The sequence below is a fragment of the Pezoporus occidentalis genome, unplaced genomic scaffold (assembly GCF_034315485.1).
Source record: "Pezoporus occidentalis ecotype Australia unplaced genomic scaffold, CSIRO_AGI_Poc_V1 ctg25, whole genome shotgun sequence".
Taxonomy (NCBI): domain Eukaryota; kingdom Metazoa; phylum Chordata; class Aves; order Psittaciformes; family Psittacidae; genus Pezoporus; species Pezoporus occidentalis.
In genome coordinates, this window is record NW_026914394.1 from 5,137,843 (window position 1) to 5,153,719 (window position 15,877).

Genomic DNA, 15,877 nt, shown 5'->3' on the forward strand with positions numbered 1-15,877 from the left:
CCAGAACAGTTCACGAACGTTAAAGGAATCTCTCCTGGCCCCTTCCTTACTGTTGCAGCTATTGAGCACAGTGCAATTCTTTGCTTGAGGTAGATGAGAAAGAGTAGCAGAGCACTTACAATCAGCATACTCCTCTAGAGAAGCAAGAAGATGTTAAACACCCCCCCCATCCAGATGTCCAGGAGCCAAGTCCTGCATGATCCCATGCACTCAAAGCCTCCTCATCAGAAAACCAAATGAAACCATAATCCCTGTCACCCCTAGTTTCTGTCATACCCAGCCACTATGCAGAGGAGTTCACCCATCTGCCCACTGTTGGCTCTGAAGAGTAATGCTTGGACCTCCTCTCCTGGATAAAGCAGGGTTTCTCCCATCTACCCTGAATCTATCCAACTTTTGACTTACTGATCACACCTCCTCTGGAAAAGGTCCCTGCTTGGAGCATGTGTGTGCTGCGGCTTGCAGGGTTTGTTCATCAGTGACTTTTCCTCTTCCTACATCTTTTACTTACCACAACGCCTTCACTCACGCTCAGTTTGACACATGGAGTCTCTTGTTCTCACATCCCCTCACCCCCCTTCCACACCGCAGCTTGTGCAGCCTCACCCCAGAAGCTGCCGGCTCCCCTTGCACTGACACCCCTCTCCATAGCATCACCCAACCAACAGCCGGCCACAAGATGAGGGTAAATCCAGCTGGCCCCTGTGACACTGCCAGATGTGGTGCTCCACGTGTGCTGCCTGCTGCCAAGCAGCATGTGTCACAGCTGAGCCTCTCCCGCGGCGGCGGGAGCACTGATTTTGGGTGCCACTCTCTGGTAGCCAGCTGCCAGTACTCATGAAGCTTGTCAGAAGGCAATTATCTGTGAGGAATTTGTCAAATGCTGCTGAGCTTGGCTCAGGGGTTTCAAAAGGGACTGTGGGGCAGGGGGGTGACACACATGTGGGCAGAGAGGTGAGCAGAATGATTGCATCGGCCGTGCTTCCTAAGGAACTGAGACCAAACCCGGTTCCGACGTGTATGGTGTGTGTCCCTCAGGGACAGGGCTAGCGGGGGAATGGGGGAGCTGGCATCAGACAGTGTGCTCCTGGGCTGGGTGGTGAGGCTCTGAGACTGCACAGCTTACCATTTGGGTGAGGGCTGCACCCACCCCTGAAGCTTCTGGATGGAGAGAAAGCCAAAACACGAGCCAACATAGACAAAGAATCAACCCTATTGTTCACTTGCTGCGCTTGCAAGGGGAGTCTGCCTGTAATTAAGAGTGCTTTGAGGGCCGTGTGGCACACACAATGGAAGATGGGGTTCACTATGCGATTCCATGTGAGTCTGCAATGAGACATTAGTCATTTCTGTTGAGTCACTGAGAACCACACTGGTACTTACTTGAAGTTAAAAGTTATCTCTTACCCAGTGCAAAAGAAGGGCACTCCAACAGAACATTAACGTCCCTCAGAGGGACAGACCTCGCTGTGGTCATGGCACTGTGCAGGGCGCTGTTCTTGGCGCTGTGAATGCTATCAGCTCTCAGTCATTTATGCTGCCACTGGAATTCATTTTGACATGTTTTTATTGCAGACTTCAGGCCCTCAAAGTCTGGAGCTGCTGTCACTGATTCCGTGTCTACCCAATGGTGTGTTCGTGGGTGTTAAGCTCAAAGATGGTGCTTTAAGAAGGACATATTAGCAGTGGCTGCTTATCAGGGAAGAGAGGGTGAGCTGTCTCATTCAGGGAAGCAGGAGGTATCTGCTGCTATGAGGGTGTGTGATGTCCTTCCCACTGCCAAGCCTTAACAGAAAGGTTTTGTTTGAGGGGAGAGAAATGCTGTCTTTAATGAAGATCCCATTTCCCCTTTGAGGAAATGAGGTGCCTCTACAATGGAATAAGTGAAGGAGAGAAGAGCAGTTGCAATTCCAGCCTCAGTATAATTTTCAATACTTCTGCTTTTGCTCCTTTTACATTTTTTCTACCTTTTTTTCAGCAGTGAGCTATAATATTCTGAGTACCAGACGTCAAACAGAAGCCTTTGGAGCTGTTAGGAATGACTGTTTCTGCAAGTACAACCCACTTCAGGACTGTGCACCTTGGGCCTCTTCATGCATTGACCATCTTAGCTTGTAAATATATGTCATCAATCAATATTTTAAATGGCTTGGCCTTTAACCTTAACATCTGCTGCCAAAGCAGTCCTCCGGCATCTGTGACAAGCAGCCTTTTCTTAACCCAGCTTTATGCTAACTGAGACCAGAAAAACAATAATAAAACATGCCCAGAGAAAATGCCCAAGTGGAATTACCTCAATGGAGACGCTTCCTCTGCAGGGAAAGCGACACGAGCTCACAGCTAGAGCTGAATGTTCGCAGCCATGAAGAATCTTACTTATGAGGAGGGAAAAAAGAGGACGTTCTAAGGAAACAATGGGTTCTTCTGGCTGCAAAACATTCTTTTGCTCACTGTCTTACCCTAAGCACAAACCTGCTTTGAAGTCAGGCACAAGGGATGGGAGCTTTTGAAATATTTCACTTTTCCTGGGATTGGTTTTCATCCCTGACATATTTAAAATGTGCTTTAACTTGGAGAAAGACAAAACTGAAACTCTCCAGGAATCCGAGTGATCCCTAAAGCCCAGAGCTCTGCACATTAATAATGTGGTTTCTTGGGGAGGGGAGGGGAAAAGAAACCAACCCAAAACTCAAAACAAAAACCCCAAACCATGAACATTTTCGTATTTCCAAGTGGAATCAAGAGGACATCATACGCTGTACTTAGCCATGAATATCCTGTACAGACTACTGGAGCTGATTGCTCCAGGAATATTAGCTCTGTTTGTCTGAAAGGGCAAATGTGCAACCATTGCAGACAGTGGCTGCAGAGGTGGCAGCAGGAATGTCCTTATGATTTAATTCTGTAAGGAACAGCACTTTAGTTTATGTACCCTAAATTATGACAGAGGAACAGGTTTGCCTACGGAATTGTACTACACATAGTAGGAAGAAACTTCTGTTTCGCTGTAAAACAGTATTTCAAATCTTGATTTATTTTCCCTGGCACTTCTTCATACCGTGCATGTGATGGGGTCTCATATGGGGTGACCCAATGGAAGCATTGGGGAAGAATTACTGGGTTTTTTACAACATCCTGGTGATGGATTGATATAATCAGCAAAGAAATTGTATCAGAGAAGAGCAGTGTTAGTGATAGACAAAAGCTTTCATTTCACAAGAGGTTCTTGGAGATGACACTGAGAGGTTAGGGGTGGTCTGTTTATCTGCAAGCAAATAACTTCTTCCCTGTTTTATTGTCATCACTTGAAATCTGAGGCTATTTCTGAGGTTCTTAAGTGAAGCCTGTTCTGAGGGAAACATCCCTGGTCTGGCCTGTCCTGCCTGGAAGTGAGAGGCCAAGCCATGGCGAGGGTGGAGAGCAGAGACCGCGTGCTGCCCTCACAGACCTCAAGAGTGCAGATGACAGTGGTAGAGAAGGGAAAGAATCCCCCCAAGTCCCTCCAGCTTTCTGCCACTTTTCAAGGAGCCACATATAGACCGTGAGTGCAGGCTCCCAAGGGAACAACGTTGGGAGGATTATGGGTTGTTTCCCTTTCTCCTCCATTCTGTTCACCAGTTACATTCCAACATTTTAGCACAACTTGAACCAGAAAGGAGAACGGATGTCAAGCAGGATGCATTTCTTGGGTTAGTTTTTAAGGTCTTGCCTAAGTAATGTTTAGTACTTTATTACTTTGCCCTTTCAAAGCAAAATACATTAATAAAGTGCATCAGTTCTTCCCTTGGTGCAGAGGAACCAGCACCAGGCACTTTTGTTTTCTAATCCCAGTTTACCATTGGATTTCAATAAGCCTCAATAGAAACAAGCCAGGGTTTCACTGGAAAGCTTGTACTCAGTTACTAAATCAATTTAAAACTTATTTAGCAATAGCAAGTCAAGCCTCTCCTCACAGTGGAATTGAAAGAGGATAAAGTCCTCTCAAATCAAGGTTAATTTAGCTCTAAATTAAATAATTGCATGAATAATGTTGGATTTTAATAGCACTGAACTTTTCCAATATTGACCAAGTTTGAAAGAAAAGTCTTCAAAAATGCCATCCCTGCATTTTTGTGTCTCACCTTGGCTCTGGTCTGCAATCTGAAGACTTTGCCCTATGAGGAAAGCCTGAGAGAGCTGGGCTTGTTCAGCCTGGAGAAGACAAGGCTCTGGGGAGACCTTATTGTGGCCTTCCAGTGTATAAATGGGGACTGTAAGAAAGATGGGGACAAGCTTTTTAGCAGGGCCTGTTGCGATAGGACAAGGGGTGATGGTTTTAAACTGAAAGAGGAGAGATTCAGACTTGATGCAAGGAAGAAATCTTTTATAGTGAGGGTGCTGAGGCGCTGGCACAGGGTGCCCAGAGAAGCTGTGGCTGCCCCATCCCTGGCAGTGTTCAAGGCCAGGCTGGACAGGGCTTGGAGCAAGCTGCTCTAGTGGAAGGTGTCCCTGCCCGTGGCAGGGGTTGGAGCTGGATGAGCTTTAAGGTCCCTTCCAACCCAAACAATTCTGTGATTTTATGATTCAAACTGTCCTCCACTTTTAGGCAGAGCATGCGGTATACCAGCCTCCAAATTCCTTGTCCCCAGATTAGGAACAGTCTGTCCAAAACTTAGTATGCATTATTAGTTAAACAGTGAGAGAAGGAAAATGTGATTAATAAATGTTACATCTTTTTTCCTGGAGATTCTCTACAGTCCATGCAATGTGCAAGGTATAAAATGCCACCATCCATCCATCCATCCCATTTCCAATGTGCAGCTGTCATTAAAAAATGAGTTAAAAATAGAGGGATGCATCTGGAACATGAGAGAGAATCACCCAAGAAAACACAGTGACAGCTTCTTCATCAAGTGAATGGTGCAGTCTGGAGTTTTGTGCATAGTATTGGTTACCCATCCCAAAATGAATATTACAGAGTTAGAGAAGTTTCAAAGGCAGTAACATGAATGGTTCTCTAAAAGCAGGTTCTACAAAGCAGACCAAGTAACTGTCTATGTGCACATTTTTCTCATGGAACATCATCTGAAAGTTGCATGTTCAAAATTAATCAAGAAAAGTAAAACCCCCCCCAAAATAAGGGCTCTGTAACTCAGTGATTGATAGATGATGTTGCTGAAGGCAAGAATAAGTATGAAAATTAGAAAAGGGGATAAATAGTTATATGGACAGAAAGAGATTTGAGAGTGAAAACACCTAAATGAAAGGTTCCTCACACTAATCTCTACAATCAGTGGAGGAATATGAGTGCCTTTACAAGGTGAGGCAGATCACATTAAACTCATGGCCTTTGAGAGTTCCTCTTTCTCTCAGCTGGCTAAACAAAGAACCTGAGATTGCTACATCCCTGATTTGGGAGCCTCCACTGAGGTTCAGAAGTTGTGAACCTAGATGTTATTTTCTGCAGAAGGGAATGGAAGCATCTTTTCTCTTCCTGTAAGATGTATGGAACTGCCTAAGGTCCCTGAAAGGGGCCAGCTCTTGTTCAACCCACAAGAAAGAAAAGACAGACAAGAAGGAATGAAAGAAAGATTAAATACTAGAAAAGATAATTGAACCAGCATGTCTGACATTTCACATTCAAGCTTTGCTCCATTCATACATCACCATATTATTTGTTACAACCACACAGTGCATGATAATACACAGCCTCATCAACTTTTCTGCAGCTCCTGAAGAGCTGAAAACCCTTATGGCTGTGTGCCTTTGTCTTTGCTAGAGCACTCGTTTGGCTTCAGGAAAGCTCACGCACCTGCACTCTGCTCAAGCCAAGGCAAACTTCTAAATGGACAGAGGCTGACCTTCAGCAGGGCTGCTACACCCCTCATGTGAAATTAATAGGAGCCATTTGGCTGACTCACTCTGCTAAAAAAAACACTCAGGCCTTAGTAAACAACTCCCAAATTAGTTAATTTTATTTCCTGGGTTGGGTTGGGGTTTTTTTCATCTTCTATAGCGGCAAATCAGACCCAAAAGCTTTTCTGGTTTAGATCCTCTATTACATGACGTATTTAACACCATACGCATTTGAAGTATTCTTACCTGTAATTAAATCATGATGACCTACAGATCTACCACACTTGCCATCCAAAATGTGTTGTGAAGATGTGTGGAGCTGTTGCATAGCTAAGCATTCACTCAGTACATCTTGCTCAATGTCGGTACAGGAATTTAGCTACAAGAGGAGGATAGAACAAAACATTTTATTCCAACGTAAGTCAAATTACTTTTAATTAAATTAATATCTCTTTTTGCTTAAAGATTATGTATAGAAGGAAGGAATAAAATGTCATTCTTAGGAACTCGGTGTAATTACTTAGCATTTTCAATTAGAGATAATTTGGGTTTTTTCAAGTGCAGAAGTTAAATGTGCTAATCTGAAATCAGCAACAGTTTGCTTCAGAAAATGACGTCCCCTGTGTTTCTTCAACCCTTCCCGAGCAATCTAACTTCATATTTTCCAGCTTTCCATAGTTCCTTGGGTTCTGTGGCAAAAGGATTGCCTCACCTTGTAACTGTGACACTTGGAAAGACATCTGATAGGGAAAGAAAAGCGCTTGTGCTTATCAGATTAGGACTGGTGGAATAATGCGCTGTCAGTAACGGGTAGGAGGTATCACCGATACATCAGCTGTGCTCCATGTAAATGAAAGCTCTGGCACAAGTGTCTGAAGCAAACTCTTGCAAACCACAACGTCGATCATATTAAAACCAGCAGGAGAGGAGAATTAAGAAAGAAAAGCATTTCTAATTCTCTTTCAAACATGCTGATGCTGCCAAGCTTTTGCCATAATATAGTGCTCACATTACACAAACAGCCATCATATTCTATAGCCATTAATAAATAGTTATTGTCTTTGCGTTTACAGTTTTGCATACCGATCTCCCCTGGGTTTGGTTATTCTAAAAGGTCCAGGCAAACCTATTTAGACCTCTGCTGTACAGCCATTTGTTCCTTCAAGATAAACATCTAACTTTTGGATCACAAAGTGCATCTGCAGCCAATTACATTTAAACTACTACTAAATTAACAGCTAACTTTCTCCTATTTTGCTCTTGTAAAGCCTTGCAGAACAACCAAATATTACCACTGCAGTCACCTCCTGAGTTATGAACTAAATACTCAGGATTCCTTTGATGTCAGTGTAAGCTCAGGCATTTTGCTTTGTGTCAGAGGTGGCACATTTTGGTAGCATGTATCAACCAAGCCGTGTGGGCAGAGAAGCCAGTTAACTTTTCTGTCTTGGCTAAGCCATTTCCACTCAGAACTCCCGGGAAGCTGATGCCAATGGACAACTGCCTTTGCTGAGTTATAACCAAAAACCAGCCAGTGAGTGTAAACAGCCTGTTCCCCTTTTTCCCTAATCTGAAATCCAAAGAAGACTGTCACTGTTTCAGTAACACTGAGATTTACTTAGCTGTGAAAGGGGCTTTTCCCCATACATTTCAGTGAAATATTGGGGGGGGGGGGAGTGCATGTGTGTGTATTATTTCTTCATGAGTCAGATTTGCTTTGGTCCCTTTTAAGGGGACCCTGATGAAAAGGCAGTTTAAATCTGCTGCTTTTGCAGATGCCTTTAAAGTTCAAGGGAAAAAGACACAGGATCAAGGACTCATAAAGTTATCATGGATAAATGAGACAGGAAATCTGATTTCCAACCACTGGAGGAGTGCAGATTTAGGCTGGTCTACCAAATAAGGTGTGGGAGGCAAGGAACTACCATTATTTTAAGATAGACTTGATAAGTCTATGGGAGGGTGTGTATATGAATGCAGGAAAACTCCTCAAGCTAGGAGATTAAGAAAGATGAAACTCTGGATATTTGATGTCTCAGTACATGCAAGCAGCTTGAGTTTGCAATCTGTGTGTACCACATTTGTCCTATATGGATTCTGTGCCTAAGACCTCCGCTGTTTATGCAGGAAATACTTCATACAACTTAATGCAAAATTTGGATTTAGTGTTTTTTCTCACCTTCCACCATAGAAGTGGAAATAGAAGTGTCCCTCCGCAGGTGACAAGCCTCACAGGGTGTAACACCAGGGACTGTATCTTTGCCCAGGTATAAAGGATGTTAACGTGTTAGTGCACTCAGCCCAATACCCAGCGCTGAACAAATGATATTCGTGCTAGGTAACAGGAAATAATTCCCTCCTTCCTTCCCCAAGAATATGTCAGGAAGGAAAGATGGGGGGTTCTCTCCTTTGGAATAGGGAGCATGGTTGCTTTCATGCACCTCTTTCTGTGGGCACTTACTGCTATGGCTTTCTGACTCTTTCTCTCACTAAACCCTAAACGTTGCTGTAGGGAAGTGTTGGGAGCTTTGTTGACGTGTGGTGTGGCAGGCATGTGCATAGCAAACCCTGTGGAACCTTCTAAAGTAAAACTACATGGCCTGATAATATAACAGTGGGCTGGCAAACTAGGCAGTCCTGTCCACTCCTGCCAGGCCAAACAGAAGTTCTGACTGGACCCAATATGCAGAGACAACAGATGTGTTTCTGTGGACATCTGGATAGGTGCTAGGCGTGAATTACTCCCAGGCACAAAGCTCAGAGAGTAATGAGTGCTTCTTGACTGACTGACTGAAACAGTGTGCACAACGTTGGACATTGATGTTTTAGACACTGTTACTCAGTCTGCATGCACCTGATGCAGAGCAGGGATTGTGGGGAGGACTGGGGAACAGACAGCTGTCCTAGGAAAGGGGACTGCACGTTCAGGTTGGTGAATCTAGCCAAGTGAAAACTGTAAAAGAGAAGCAGCAGGAGTGTAAGAGAGGGGGCATGGCTGACACAAGGACAAATCACTACGAAGTCACCACAGTTGTATTCAAGCAGGAGAATGAGGTCTTCCTGACATTCCAAAGTCCTCAACTAAGATCACCTGTGTTCTCCTGCTGTCTCTTCCTTCCACGTGTTCCTCCCTTTGCTCTCCAGCATTTCTAATTTTCACCTTGGACATTTTTCCAAGCTAGCTGCTCCTAGCTCTGTCTTGACAGGCTGTCATATCTGCTGTCCTCCATCCTTTAAGCACCTGCATCCTTTAAACGTGCCTGGCTGTCTCATCTGTGATGCTCTTGGCAGTGGCAAGGCAGCTGGGGGAAGAGGCCATTGCTGCTTATTGAAGTAATCATAATTGCTTACTAAGGCCTGGGTTCCCTGCCACTTCTGGGCCTCAAGTATGCTCATGGCTTGTCCCAGACCAGCTCTGTAGGGTCCCAATCATCCTTTTACAAACTGAGTATATAAATGTGTAATAAACAAGTCTCTGATGCCGAGCTGGTGCCTGTGGGCATCCCCATTCAATCATGAGTTCAGGATTTAGGCCACAGAAACCAAAATACTTATTTGAATCTAATACTAGTGAAAACATAACTAGCAGTCTGGGTTTGGAATGATTTATAAATGCATTTATAATACAGATGTGGTGGGAAAAGTGGAGGTTTTCATTCTCCTCTATTACAAGTGCTCCTTTCCTGACATTTCCATAGTATCCTGGCTTCGTTTCCTTTGTGTTGTAGATGATCTACCAACATGTATTTATTAGCTGATGGCAGAGACCCAATGCATGGACATTTTACGTGAATGACAGCAGAATTTGGGCTTGTGAATGTAAGATGAACAGGAAAGAAATGCAAACCAAACTTAGAGGGCGGTAGCCTTGAAGGTGCAGCAGGATAAGGTGGACTGGTTAACAACAGGAATTACAACCCAACAGGAAGATGAACTCAACTGAAATTTTCCTTTAGCAATATTCCAGAAGAACTCCGATTTGGAAGTACATGAACTAAAGGTAAGTTAAACATAACTGCATGGAGGAGATGTGTGATGTGTCACCTCCTCCTGGTCTTACCTTCTTACGCACCTGCTGTTCTTTGGCAGAATGAGCTTTCACGTGCTTGCGCAGGGAGCTGGGGTCGGTGTAGCGTTTGGAGCAGCCAGGAATCTGACAGGCATAGGGCTTCTGTAAACGTGAGCAAAGGGAAAAGAGTTCACATTCCTCTGCATGTCTGCAGTCCGCACACGGAGCTGAGGGACGGCTGGGTCTGTGCAACACAGTGTTAAGCCTGAGCTGTTTGCTCTGCTGTTTCCACGTTTGCTCTGTCTCCACTTTGCACACAAGCCTGACATGATGCAAATAGAACCACATTGAGAGCTCTGATTTTGCACTCTGTGCAGGCACTGAGAGCACTTGACACATCGATACTCTGGCATGTTGGGTATAGATTACTGGGCTGGATTAGATGCTAATGAGCTGTAACCCAATGGGGTTTTCCCTAGCATTTAAAGTAGACAAAATGATCCTTAGATTACCCAGTGCCATTATAAATACAGAAGCTCTGGGTTTGAGTCCTGATTTACATAGTTTTTACAGTGTTCCATATACAGCAGAACAAAACTTGTGGCATGGCACATTTGATTGCCTTCATACCTTGTTCCTGTTTTGAATAACAACAGCAATGTTTTTCTTTTTATAACTCCTAACCAAACAACCTGCATCAAACATTAACATCTGAGCAAATCAATACAGAAAGAAAAACCCACTATTGTTGATACTGCTGGGAAGAACTTCCCAGCTGGTTTTGGCATGGAGCAGAGCTTGCTGCTTTTGTGTGTAGGAGCAGTATGAGCACTACCTCCTGGGAAAGCCATCTGAGTCTGGGCGGGCAGTTCCAGTGCTCTCCTCTCATAGGAAAATGAATAAATAAATGAATAAGGATGCTCCAGTTTAACCGCTGGTTCTGGGGTCCCAATGACTGAAAGCCTCACCAAGTTCTACTCATGCCTATTCCCAACACATGAGACATCATCTCTGTGTTACAGCATAATGGATGTGCAATTTCCAAGTTAAGCAAAAGGACTCTGGTGCTTGTTATTAAGTAACCATTGACTTCAGTGTAGGAAAGAGTGCTGCAGGTCAGAGCTCACAGAGGTTTAAAGTTGAGCAGAACGTTCATTTCTATTCTGCTTCCTTGCCTCATCTGTCAGCACTACCCTAGCCTGCTCACTTGGACCAGTGAGACCTTTCGGTGTCTTCTCAATGGTAGAGAACCGGTTTGTCAGGACCTCAGTGTCACACTCTTCGATCCTCCTTGGTTTCAGACAGAGGATGCACAAAGGGAAATAAAACCCCACAGGTTTTGGGAGAAGCGACTGTGAGGTCCTTTAAACGACTTGCTCTGCTTCTGGAGGGGTGACGACGTGCCCTTGTTACCGCAGGGACACATAGGTTCTCTTTGTTCTGGAGAAGGATCTACTTCCACATGATTTAGTAGAGATTCGATCAAACTACACCAGTAAGTCTCTGAAATGATTTACAGATTCTCCTTTTGGACAAGATGAATGATGGGGTGACCTACACTGAGAAGCTTCAGAACCAATTCCAAATGCCCTCAATAAGGAATAAGTAGTCTATATAAACCCCTTTTCTTTGTGAGTACCTCCAGAGGATAGGTGTTGCTGCTCTGTCCAGCCAGCAGGAAATTTCTGAAGGAATAATAGAATCATTCACCAACTCATGACCTTACAGGCTAACACAGCACCTACCCAGAAAGTTACAGGGAAAAGCAGATTTATTGGGAGTGTCTGGAACACAGAGAACTGACACCTGAGGAAAAACTATGGAAAACTTTAACAAATCCCTTAGCAGAGAAACTAGCAGAGTATCTTTTAAATCATTGAGGTCATTCAGATATTAGTGATAGAATCATTTGGTTTAGTGATAGGAAAACGAGGTGAAAATCTGACTGCCCTGGAAAAGCTTCATGGCTGTTTGCTTTGACATTGCCGGCTGTTATGTTGTCCCCTGAGCTAATGGAACGTGCAGTCTGTACAGCAGCACCATCCCATAGCTCTGTCACTTCTAACATTCACATAAGCACACAACACACTACGTTAGGCCTCAGGACTTCATTCCACCAGGTAAGAAGAAGTTAGTAACTCTGTTGTAGGACCACAGAAAGAGTTCTAAAGAACCTGCAGCAGAACAGCATGGAGGGTATGTTTAGACATTTGGCAAAGTTAGTAGAAAATGATTACTGTACCTTTTTCCTGCTTTATGAGCATTTCAGATAATAAAGACAAAGGGAGAAGAAAAGAAAACAGCAAGTTAAGAGATTTGCCTTCAGTAACGCACAGAACAACAGATATAAGAATTCTTGCTTATTTTAGTAACCCCTTGAATTCTCTTTCAGAACTAATAAATGGCATTTTACTTGTGACTTTGGCTAATAAAAATTCCATCTATTCGATTCAGGCAGTTCCCTTTCAAACCTGCACCCGATTCCCTGCATCCGCTTTCAAAACAGACGCGTTTGAGAGCTAATTACAAATGCAAATATCTCAGGTTGACTTTCAAATAAATAAAACATTGTTATTGTAAGTGTGCTTTGGGTTGGAAAATGTGACTGACTCGCTTCTCTTACTTGTTTGTTTTTGCAAGGCATAATGTACATTAGACATTCCTTAATGCTGCGCTGTCTGAAATGTGTAGCTGCTTAAAAAGTAAATATCAATTAAACTCAAAAGTTCTGCCCCATAAGCACTTGGCCAAACATTAAACCATATAGTCACTCCTTTGCAAAAGACAAAGGAACACCTCTGCCTGTTATTCTTTACAAGCTCTATGCTGAGGACTTACTTAACTGCTCTGCAAAGTTGCCCACGGACTTTCTTTCACCATAATACGGTGATTTAATCTTACTGGAGCCTCAGACACCAGACAGGCTCCCGTGTTCTCTGCAAGACAAGTGAGACTTGTAGAGTTGAGGCAGAACCTACCAATTTTACATCAGGACTTGTTTCTTACAGTTAAGATTTGGTTTCTTACAGTTAATTTGTACAGTTTCCTATGTACAAATTTCACATAGTTATCAGAGATACGTTTTTTACCTTTACAAAATTATGTCCAAAACTGCGATGCATTTACCTTCCATGAGACATCTGAGCTGCTTTTGTGTTCAGTCAGAACAGACTCTACTGAAGCAACACAGGGCAGGAAGCAAGACAATGACACACATTCCATACAGCAGCAGTGACTCAGCTTTCACTCACACTGTACCTTACTCTACTGCTGCCTCCTCTTACCGGAACAAGAGCAATAGGAGAGTTTGCTGAGTAACTTATCCCGAGTAACTTGTTCCTCAGCATGAGTAAGCCAGCTGAATTTGCCTTTCTGTGATCAAAACCTCCTCAAAGCACATGCAGTTAAACAGAAAAGTACAGCTGCCTGTAGCTGATGCTCCTCATGAAAAGGAAAAGTCACCCTCCAGTTGCAGAACAGGTTGTGTACAAGGAGCATTGGAAAACTCAGAGCAGCTCCCAGTCTGAAACCATGCTTACGGTATCCAGGTGTGTTCGCTGATGCTTTGCCCGGTCACTGGAGTTGCTGAAAGCTTTCTGGCAGCCGGGATGCTGACACAGGTATGGCTTCTCCCCAGTGTGGCTCCGGAGGTGAATCTTAAGGTTCTCAAGCCTAGAAAATGCCTTGTTGCACCCTTCAAACTGAAAAACGTCATAAAAAGTCATTGTAAAGTACTATTAAATAAACCATGCGCAGCCACAATGAGAACAGTGTAAGATCCAAGTTGGACATGCAATAAATCAACCAACATTCAAACATCTGTTGAAATCTATGGATGAAACACAACATTTTGTGCTGTTCATTTAATTTGTCACTGAAGACATGGTGTGTAGCTCAGTAATAATACAAGGGCTATAAATATCTCACATGTTCTGTCTGAAGTACCAAACGCTTAAAGACATGGTGTCAGAACAGGAGATTTCAAGAAAGAACAAGTGTTGTGACGAGTTCTCTTAGATGTTGACTGGCACAGGAACCCCTGTGGGCAGTAACAATCAGCTGCTGCAGACTGAGAGGAGCAGAAGCTGTTTGTGGCGGATTAGAACCTGGTTTCAGATGTCTGAAATACTATACAGTGGAGCAGATGAGCACGGACTATTACAAGAAGACCTGATCCATTTGAAGAGCAATCCAAAAGAGCTCTGCTGTTATTCTGCACCCTTTTCTTTACCAGCTGTATCATTCAGATCTGCTCTCAGCATTTATACAACGAGTAACCTGAGCAATTCTGAGTTCTTAAGCACCCGTTTCATTAGTAATAAAGTGCTGCATGGCATTCATAACAAAAGTAGCTGTTTCAAATTAAATCTGAATAAATAAATAACATTTCCAGCTACTAGGCTGAGGGAAGGGTGTTTTGCATTGCTCCCTGACAAGTTTCAGTGAAGGCACTATCCTAGGGTGGGCTTTGGGAGCTAATAGGTGAAAACAAATACATGTGAATGCACTTTGATGCGCCAGCAAGCCCATAAGATGCACCCAGGCACTTACACATGTGTATAAATACTCATATGCACACGTAATCAAGTGCCATGGTATGCACATACTTTGCCCACTCTGCTTTGCAGCTTCATGACATGGTGGATCTTCTAGTGTCTCTAGACAGACAGAAACCTGGCTGCTCTCCGATTTGAGATCTCAAAGAATGCATTAGTGAAACAAAGGCCAATTCACTACAACGCTAACAACTTTGAAAGAAAATAGGTGTATCTTAAAGTGTATCTTAAACCCACTGTTCCTTGGGCCAGATTTTCTTGTATGATTCTTGTTCATGAGTGAATTCCTGACCTTCATAAAATTAGGGCTTTGTCACTTCCTTCTGCTGAGTCAAGGTTTTGTTCAGCAGCTTAGCACTCGCTGCTGTGGTTCTTCAGATGGCATCACAGAAACCACTGCTTTGCCAATCCCCATCACACTCTTTTTTGTGACACAAACACCTCATATACACTGGTGTGTGCAAGCTCCTGACTTAGCTATTGCATCCAGCACTGCAGGCAGTGGGAAGGGAGAGCAGATGCAGATGGAATCTAGAAGATGCTGTGAACTGGAGGCACCTGAACTCCTGGTGCTATTTAAATGAATGATGGAGAACGGTCCATCATACCCTGTTACATTTTGCAGGCTACATATTCTGTCTTTGGTTGGAGATCAGCTCTGCAAACTACAGATTAAACACGGCAAGCACTCCAACACACAGGCAGACTTCAAATTTCTGCCTTATCCAGCCACTCCTACATGAAAGGATCGCTGTGGCTTTCACTGTCCTAAACATTTTACTGCCCTGGCAGATATTGAATCTGTCTGAATGGCATATTTGGATCTATGGGTGTAGACAGCTATCTGATACGTACAAATTTCTATCTTTCCCCATCACAGCTATCATGATAGAACCAGAGTCACCTGAGATATGCAGTCTGCATCTTCAGAGCCTGTCCAGGCCCCTCTGGACGCCATCCTGTCCCTCAGGAGTGTCAACCACACCACTCAGCTTGGTGTCCTCTGCAAACCTGCTGAGGGTGCACTTGGTCCCAGTGTCTGTGCCATTGACGATGATACTAAGCAGTACCGGCCACAGTGCAGAACCCTGAGGGACACCACTTGCCATGGATCATTCTTCTTTTCAAATAACCTCCAGAAAGATCCATCAATCCCACAAATGTCTCAGCTTCAACTACAAAGCACAATGTGGGATTTCAAAAGGGCTTTAGGATGGTAAGAGCTATTTGATCAGCTGAGAAGGCTACTGACAGTATCTCCCAGACATCTGGCCCCAATCTGTCACTGCTTAATCCTACCATCTTAAACATTTTGTGGATGTTTGATGCCTGGGTTAACTGTAACAAACGCTGCATGATCCTCAAAGTCTGTAAATGTCAACAGAGCTCGTCAACAAGTTCATCAATAACAATAATAACTATATTGCAATTACCACTTTTGTCTTTACTCCGAGGTTGTTAATGTGCGCTTCAGACA

The 15,877-nt window shown here is 43.7% G+C and overlaps 1 protein-coding gene across 7 annotated transcripts in view; it reads right to left on the reverse strand.

The window, feature by feature from the left end:
* Window positions 1–15,877, reverse strand: part of GLIS1 (GLIS family zinc finger 1) — a 197,502-nt gene that overhangs the window by 26,905 nt on the left and 154,720 nt on the right. For 5 of the 7 annotated variants that reach the window (XM_062623072.1, XM_062623073.1, XM_062623079.1 and 2 more), the window contains 3 exons: window positions 13,384–13,545; window positions 9,896–10,006; window positions 6,082–6,214 (listed from right to left, as the gene is read on the reverse strand). In XM_062623072.1, coding sequence (XP_062479056.1) covers window positions 6,082–6,214; window positions 9,896–10,006; window positions 13,384–13,545 — 406 coding nt within the window. The remainder of the gene's footprint in view (window positions 1–6,081; window positions 6,215–9,895; window positions 10,007–13,383; window positions 13,546–15,877) is intronic. The other 2 variants (XM_062623074.1, XM_062623075.1) reach the window with 2 other exon arrangements.